We start from the raw sequence: 8,619 nt of genomic DNA, 5'->3' as shown, positions 1-8,619 counted from the left end.
TTTTTTATCAACACATCAACACCATCTAAAAATATATTAATTTAAAATAAAAAAATTAATTTTTTAAAAGAACTTTCCAGCTGCAAAAATAATAATAGTAAATGATTTAAAATTTAGCAATTTTTGTTTATTTATTATAATCTATGTCGAACTTACCTTGTGATTAAATTATACTATTACTTTTCTTTAGGATGGTTGATAATGATGATAAATCATTGAAATCATTATTATTAATTGGATTAAACTTGAAGTTTAGAGAACGTAAAAGTGTGTTTTCCGAGTAGTCTTTTTAGTTATTCTAAGCTTAAATGTGCAATAGATTAATTAACGATATGAATATCTTCTTGAATTCTAGAATTCTAGTGGTCTAATAGGCTTGTAATTAAGTCCAAATCTAGAGTTACATAAATATAAATATAAAAATAAAAATTAAATATGTTCAACCGTGTTTTCTTCCCCACCTCTTCTTTCCCATATTGCTACTAGAATAATGTTGGTGGCCAGCGTGTTCTTACCTAACATATGGTGATTAGGAGTAATTAGCTAGCTTGAATTTGATAACTTAGCTGCTTTGTCTATTTGCATGAACATGTCATTATCAAATAAGCAGCACTACTCGTTATCAAAACAAGAGTGCTTCGACGTCATTTTGTTTTTTCTAGCGGATGGCTTGCCTTGAAGACTCTCTATATACACTGCTGTATTGTTGAAAAACACGAGTTAGCTTTTCTCATTTCTTCCTTCTTGTATCCACATAGAACACGAGTTAGCTTTTCTCATTTCTTCCTTGTATCCACATACGTCTGGTTTTCCTGTGCTTTTTTTCTGGGAGCCATCTGCTTTAAGAAGGAGAAAAAAGAACACAGATTTTTGCTGCCGATTTTCCATTAGCTTAGATCTGAGCTCTGCCTGTGTTTCTGATTAACTACGATTTTCTCAAGTGTCGCTGCTTGAGGAGGTAAGTATCGTGTCATGTTTTTTTTAAAGTGGTCACCGATTTCTGGGATCTGTGTGCATGGTGTGTGTGTGTGTGTGTGTGTGTTAGCATGTCAGTGTACTTTTTTCGGTCCTAGCATGTGAAAGATCTTATGGTTGAAAATGGAAATCAGTTGTTGTTGTTTTACTTCGATTTGTTGAACTGAGCAATCGACTCAACAGGGATAAGATAAGATTTGTGGTGCTAATTAGTAAAAAAAAAATAAAAAATACTGTACTGTCCCATCTCTGTCATCTTCTGGTCTCATACTGTGATATGCAGTCTTCGATGAAATGATTCATGTACTTTAGTATGGAGTTTGACATGGACAGTTTTGATCTGATATGTACAAATCATCTTGGGCTAGCCCAGATGAAGAAGCTTTATTTCCTTGTCATCAATTTCTCCATATAAGAAAATCCAATATGCTTTCCTCCTGTCCTTTCTACTTTTCAATGTGAAATCAAAGAATAATTGGTTGGTATTTGGGATACATTTTACAAGATGATCATTTTTCTTCTTTTGTTGGAACTGGAAAACTTATATTTTGAGAGTCTGCAGTTTTTCCTTTTTGAATTTTCCATACTGGTCAAGACTATTGGATTGCTTGTCTGGAGATATTCTCCAGAAACATGGGACTGTCCTGGACCTTTTCACCAGTATTCCAAGACAATGAACCTGATAACGAAATATGGGAAAGATAACTAACATGGATAAATATGTAGTTAGCAAGGTTTGATTTATGTGTTTTAGGTGCTGGTTCCAGTTACAGTGTCATCTAACCATTTATGATCTTGAAGAGTCTACAATACAAAGATTGGCTTAGGTTTAATCGATTGACTGTAGTTTTTTTTTTTTTTAATTCTGATTTATATTTAAACAAGTTTTGGAATTTTTTTAATTTGATTGAGAGATGAAATATGTTTGTTAAATAATTGATCTTTGTTGAATTCTACTATCCTTTCAGGGTAACTTTTTATGATGGAAAACAGCAGAAATCTAGATTTAGAGAAGCAGATTTTGCCAGAAGCCCTTCCTGCGCTCATCCAATACATCCCATCAAAGGAAGTGGATGGCTTTGATGGCATTCAACTAAATAAAATCTTGAACAATCAGCTTCAACCAAGTGATTCTCAACCTTTTAGTTCATCAGCTATGGTATGATACACATATTATGATATGTTACTGAACCATTTTAGCCTGATTCTGCAGAAATTCTTGGGTGGTTTTGTGTTAATTTCCTTCTGCAGGGATTTGATGGTAAAGGCATAACATATTTCTTATGTTGGTTGTAGCAGGGAAGTGATACTGCTGCCTTTGAGAACCAAACTGATGAATCTCAATCCATCCACCTTCAAAGGAAGCATTCTGTTTCCATCAGCTTGCCAACTTCTCCCGTAGCAGAGAGCTCAAAGAAGGCAAAAAAGGTCCTTTTCAAAGAAGAAGGTGAAACAACCTTTGTTTATGGAAATCCAGATTCTTCTGCTGCATCTAAAATTGTCGATACACCACCTAAGCAAGTTAAATTCCACTCTCAACCAATGGCTAAGGGAACTGCTGCATTTGAGGTTGCACTTGACGTTCCAAACCATCATAATAACCATCCCAGCTTGAAAAAGTTAAAGGATAAAAGATATGATTCTTTCAAAACATGGTCTGGGAAACTTGAGAGGCAGATAACAAACGTACGTGTGAGGCCGCGAGAAGATTCAACAGAGAAGACAGCTGGCCCAAAAGCAGAGAAAGATGCTTTACCTGTAGACCGATACTTTGACGCGCTGGAAGGGCCTGAGTTGGAAACTCTTAGGGTATGTTCTTAGAGGTTACCTCCCCCAATCATTTAAAATAATTTCTGCGTAATCTGAGATCATCCAGTAAAAGGAAACTAGATGTCCACTTTGTGCCTTTTCTTTGTGGTATGATATTATGATGCACATCTGTCTGTTGCTGCACTCCTAGCCTGCATTATAAACTGATTCTATCTCGTTAGATTTCCAGGTTCACTGAAGTCACCAAATACTGATGAATTTTGAATCTAGATATGATCACCTAATTATAGGAAAGATCTGGTTTGGTCAGATCTTTCATTCAAGTTAGGATGATCTCCGCGCATTATCTTTTGCCTTGGTTTTTAATGAATTGTCCTTGTAAATTGAAGACATTTGGATGAATAACAGCCTTCCCTTTTCCTTCCATAACTTCTTTTCTCACATGTAGTTATTGATGCATTTTGTATTGCCAAATATCATATATTACTGCTGGTTAAGCTGAACGTTTCTGATCAACACCATGCATGCTGCTACTTTACAGCCTTTGGAACAAATAGTGCTACCAGAAGATAATAAATGGCCATTTCTTCTCCGTTTTCCCATCTCTTCATTCGGTATCTGTCTTGGGGTTGGCAGCCAAGCAATAATGTGGAAAACCCTGGCCACCTCTGCCTCCACAAAATTTCTCCACATAAGCATCGACGTAAATCTTGTCCTATGGTGCATCGCTGTTGCTCTTGTAGTCATTATTGGTTCCATATACCTTCTGAAAATGATTCTCTACTTTGAAGCAGTTCGTTGTGAGTACTACCACCCAATCCGAGTGAACTTCTTTTTTGCACCATGGATAGCTCTTCTATTCTTAGCTATTGGAATGCCTCCTTCCCTTGTCAAAGACTTGCATGCAGGGCTTTGGTATGTTCTCATGACTCCATTCCTCATTCTGGAGATTAAAATATATGGACAGTGGATGTCAGGAGGACAGAGAAGGCTTTCGAAGGTGGCAAATCCTACGAACCATCTGTCGATTGTTGGGAACTTCGTGGGGGCACTGTTGGGTGCATCAATGGGATTAAAAGAAGGGCCTTTATTCTTCTTTGCAGTCGGGTTGGCTCACTATACAGTCCTATTTGTAACTCTGTACCAGAGACTTCCGACAAATGAGACGCTCCCTAAGGAGCTCCATCCAGTTTTCTTTCTGTTTGTTGCAGCTCCAAGTGTGGCTTCTATGGCATGGGCAAATATTCAAGGTTCATTTGATCATGGATCACGGATTCCTTACTTCATTGCCCTATTCCTTTATTTCTCACTGGCAAGTCTCTGCCACTTAAGTTACCCTGGGCATGCCCTTATTTCTATCATACGTTATATTTCTGTCATGTACATTCTCATAAGTTATCAACTGTGTGAAGAGGATCAGACTATATTGCTTTATTTGGCTATTTAAGATTTATCCCTTGACAATACTATCCTCTCTTTTTTTGGCAATTTTGCAGGCAGTCCGTGTTAATTTTTTCCGAGGATTCAAGTAAGTCAATGCCACTTGCAGTTATTTTTTTCTTCTCTTACCATTTCGCTTCTGAGGTTTCCTAAATTTAACAATCTCTTGAATCTACAGGTTTTCATTGTCATGGTGGGCATACACTTTCCCGATGACTAGCGCTGCCATTGCGACCATCAGGTACTCGAATGAAGTCACGAATGTAGTCACCCAAGTTCTTGCCGTCATGTTCTCTGCTGTTTCCACACTCACTGTATCGGCTCTCCTTATATCGACAATCGTGCACGCATTCGTACTCCAGGACCTCTTCCCTAATGACATTGCCATTGCTATCAGCAACAAGAAACCAAGACAGCATCACCAGAGGAAGTGGTTCCATCTAAGACGTGGAAGCTCGGTTGAAAAAGAGATTGAACATTACTTTAAGTTCACAAATTCAGATGGTAAGGATATAGAATCTTCTCTAGACCCCGCAACTTCTAGCTCAGATAGTAGTCACTGAGTTTAGGTGAGTTTATGTAATGCCCCATCACAGTGAGGCTTATGTTTCGCTTCCTTAGCAGGTCCTTTGCCATTTTCTGAATCCTCAGCCTAGTCATGTAAGGAACTCATAATCTAGCAGTTATGACAGTTCCAATGAGCATGATGAGTCAGAGAGGAAATGAAGATTTATGCAGTGAGAGTAGAGTGCTTTCCGAAGAAATAATAAGATGTATGATTGTAAAGGATGAGTATCAGTAATACCTATGCTTTTGCAAACAGACTCTTCTGCTTTTATTAAAAAACAAAAACCGGCTAAATCAAAGAACCTAACTTTTGCAGAAAATTGTGAAAAGAATAACCCCTGCCTTTTCAGCTGGATGAGGTGACCAAGTGCCTCATAAACGCAGCAATCTGGGTTGTGCAGATAGCAGGTTGAACAACATGGTTGGATCTACAATGATTTTGAATGTTCAGGTTTAAGCTCCAACCACTTGCATAGACCCCAATTGTAGAGGACTAAGATATAATAAATTGATCTGCAGTAGATAGGACACCAATTCATTGGATTTCATCTTTTAAGAATTTAAGTGCTATACAGTACAGAAAATGTGACTAAACGTAGAGCCTTAGACAAGCAATACCATTTCTAGTTGTGCCACAACATAATTGACAAGACTAGGTGGATTGAAGCCACCACAACCTCCCGTCTCTTATCCCCAGCGACTAATGATAGTTTTGAAGATCACCATGACCACCATTAGCAGTGATTTAATCTCCGACATAGTTTTGTCGACCACCATGGCCACCATTAGCAGTGATTTGATCTCCATTCGTCATTCTCTTCTCCTTGCGACCCAACAACCACCATCTCTGCCCTTTTTCTAACCACAGAAATTGACCCACGCAACCCCTGTGCCACTCTCTACTTGATCGATCACCACACCCAAAACCTAGCCTCCACGCCACTACCAGCCACCATAGAAATTATCTCACAGCCCCACATAACAGACTTAACAGTAGTAACAACAACAATACTAAGAAGAGAGGGAAGATCGATAAACGGAAGGAAATTGAAACTTCAGGTGATCCAATCTCTTATCATGAGCAACAATGAGTTGCATTGCCGATATAGGAAGAAAGAGAAGAAGATGCACTTTTTCCTACCCTTCAAGTGCCCCAAGTCTCATCGGAGCAAAGGTTGAAGCACCAGCGGCTTCCCTAACCCACCAACGCATCTTAGTCACGCGCCGCTGCTATCTAGGTAGTTCCATCAGTATTTTTGTCACCCCAGCCACTCTAAAGTCGATTTTAAACCTCAAAAATAAATTCTGGACAATTTTTAAAGTTGATACGGTAAATGAAATGGTGAAAAAGGAATTTAAATTCTAGTATAATTATGTTTATTTATGCAATGAGATATAGTTTTATTGTTACATCGAGTTTGAGATTTAAATAGTAATATTTAAATAGTTTTTTATATTGGATTAAAACTTTAGATTAATAGAAATTTTGAAAAGTATCATGATATAATGTTACAAGAATTTTTAATGAGTAATAATATAATTCAAGTATAATGATTCTTTTAATGGTTTAGAAAAGTTTTTATGAGGATTTTTAATCTATCCTATCTATACAAAGAAATCAAAGCTTATGGTATTTAATAATAGAATGTTTTTGGGAGTTTTTATCTTCTATAATAAAATTAAAAAACAACAACTATTATAAAAAATTTCATGCTTTGTAGGAGAGTTAAAATTGATTTTGAATTGATTTTTTTTTGTATGGTTTTTAACCAACTAATATAATTTTTTATTCAATCATTATATCGAGTTGGAATTTTATAATAAGTTTTCAAAAATCTGGTTTTATATTAAGTTAAAATTTTTAATCAATCGGACATAAAAAAATCTTGCGATAAGGTCTAGAAGCTTATGTGTGAGAATTTGTATTAATTTTCTATTTGATTTAAGATTTTTTTTTTACTATTTTATTTAGAACTTTTTTTTAATTATCTTTTTAGAATTTCTTAAGATTTTTTTTTAACTTAATATAAATAGGGTTGTTTATCTTATACTTGAGTTTGTTTTACAATCATAGGGTTGTTAGCTTCTTCTTTTTCAAAATTCTTTTTCTAATAATATAAGAATCCTTGACATATTTGAAAATTATTTTGTTGTTCATTAAAAATCCTTATACAACTAGTAAAGCTTCTAAATTTATTTTTGGATATCCTTGCATTATTAGAAAGAGATTTTCTTCCTTAAATTTGAAGTTCACATGTTAAAAGATAACAAATAAAAAAAAACATATTGCATTTATTGACTTGTAACGCAATACCTTACCAAACTCTAATTGATTTGGAGTTTTAACTCAAAGTATAACAATATTTTGGAAACTTCTGATAAAATTTTAGTCTAATTCAACAGTCGGATTGAGATTTATGTTCAATAGCATAAAATAGCATAAAACTAGACGGGATTGAGATTTATGTTCAATAGCATAAAACTAGACAGTAAACACAATTAATCTATAATTCAAATTTTCTTGTTCAACCTTTTTTTAGATTATTTAATAATCCACGACTCAAAAGCAAAACCTTGAATACAAGCTAAATAACACTATTTATAATAGGTAAAAAAAAAATCATCCTAAACAATTCTAGAAAAAAAAAGAGGTCTAAATAAAATAGAAAAAAAATCTTAAATCAACTAGAAAAATAATACAAATTTCTACATAATAGCTCTTAGACCTTATAGCAAGGTGTTTTTTTTTTATGTTTGATTGATTTGAAACTTTAAACCAATATAAAACAAAACTTTTGGCAGTTTACGGTAAAATTTCAATTCGATACAACAATTGGATTAAAAATTATATTTGTTAGTATAAAATTATACGTTAAAAAAATTAGTGCAAAACCAACGTTAAAGCTTGCCACACTTGAAAATATGTTGTTATTCATTATAAATCCTTGTTGAACTGTATCGCGGTGCCTTTAAAATATTCAATTGACTTGAAATGTTAACCTAATATAGAACAATATATCTAGAAACTCCTAGTTAAATTTTAGCCTGATACAACGGTATTAAAAGTTATGTTTCATAATGTAAAACTGAACAATAGACATAATTGTGCTAGAATATGAATTTTCTTTTTCAACCTTTTTTTGTATTATTATTTTTCATGCATATTATTCTGAATGATTTTGATTATTTAAAGTATTGGGATCCAAACTATTATATGGCAACCCTACAAATATGAAGTTTTTCAATGATTTATTTTTATAAGGTGCTATAAGGTTGGAATCAATACTATGCAAAGTAGTTAAAATGACTTAGTTGCAATTAATTTATTTGAGACATAATGGTTTAACATTGGTGTTAAAATCATTATATGTTAATGTTTGTTATAAATTTGTGTCAATAACTAAAGGATAAAATTTATGCTTTGTGTAAAAAAATATTTGATTTTTATTTGTTTTGTGAACATCGATAAATCTTTAAGAATGGTGGCAAACAGATAAAATTTACAATTTTTGTTTTTTATATGCTAAATATAGAAAATACCAACAAGTGTTGTATTTTTATTGAACACCACACTATTTCATTTTCATTTTCGTTATGAAAATGCTTTTGGGATAATTTGATCCTTTTATGGCTAATTGTTTTTGATTTCTTAATAAAGAATAATATTGAAAAACTCAGGGTCAAAGTGAAAGAAACAGAGAAAATAGATTGTAACTTCAAAGATCTTTATACTTTACATTTTCTAACTTTTCGATCTCTTTGGTTTTCAAACTTCTATTTTGATTTAAAAATTTATTTTTCTTATATTTAAATCCTTGATTTGAGAGAGAGAGAGTTCTACTTGATTTCGATTGAAGAAAAAGCTTG

General features: G+C 33.8%; 1 protein-coding gene and 1 long non-coding RNA gene across 2 annotated transcripts; one reads left to right on the top strand and one right to left on the bottom strand.

Moving 5' to 3' along the window:
* Positions 1-764: 764 nt before the first annotated feature.
* Positions 765-4,974, top strand: LOC105142007 (S-type anion channel SLAH2-like). Its single transcript, XM_011049442.1, has 6 exons — positions 765-958; positions 1,944-2,134; positions 2,275-2,784; positions 3,287-4,057; positions 4,242-4,273; positions 4,364-4,974. The coding sequence occupies exons 2-6, from the start codon at positions 1,955-1,957 to the stop codon at positions 4,746-4,748; spliced, it is 1,878 nt and encodes a 625-aa protein (XP_011047744.1). The 5' UTR covers positions 765-958; positions 1,944-1,954; the 3' UTR covers positions 4,749-4,974.
* LOC105142008 (uncharacterized) lies at positions 4,948-5,978 on the bottom strand. Its single transcript, XR_845490.1, has 2 exons — positions 5,371-5,978; positions 4,948-5,265 (listed from the first exon to the last, which is right to left on the bottom strand). It is a non-coding gene; the product is annotated as an uncharacterized LOC105142008 (long non-coding RNA).
* Positions 5,979-8,619: the final 2,641 nt, after the last annotated feature.

Source organism: Populus euphratica, unplaced genomic scaffold (assembly GCF_000495115.2).
Source record: "Populus euphratica unplaced genomic scaffold, PopEup_1.0 scaffold193.1, whole genome shotgun sequence".
In the NCBI taxonomy this organism is placed as follows: Eukaryota; Viridiplantae; Streptophyta; class Magnoliopsida; order Malpighiales; family Salicaceae; genus Populus; species Populus euphratica.
Note: the sequence above shows the minus strand (reverse complement) of the source record. Positions and strands in the feature narration are given on the sequence as shown.

Bases quoted from the DNA above. Each gene is read 5' to 3' on its own strand.
- LOC105142007 (XM_011049442.1), top strand. From the start codon at position 1,955: ATGATGGAAAACAGCAGAAATCTAGATTTAGAGAAGCAGATTTTGCCA. The intron at 4,058-4,241 runs GCAAGTCTCTGC...GCAATTTTGCAG, and splicing joins TATTCCTTTATTTCTCACTG to GCAGTCCGTGTTAATTTTTT. The intron at 4,274-4,363 runs GTAAGTCAATGC...TTGAATCTACAG, and splicing joins AATTTTTTCCGAGGATTCAA to GTTTTCATTGTCATGGTGGG.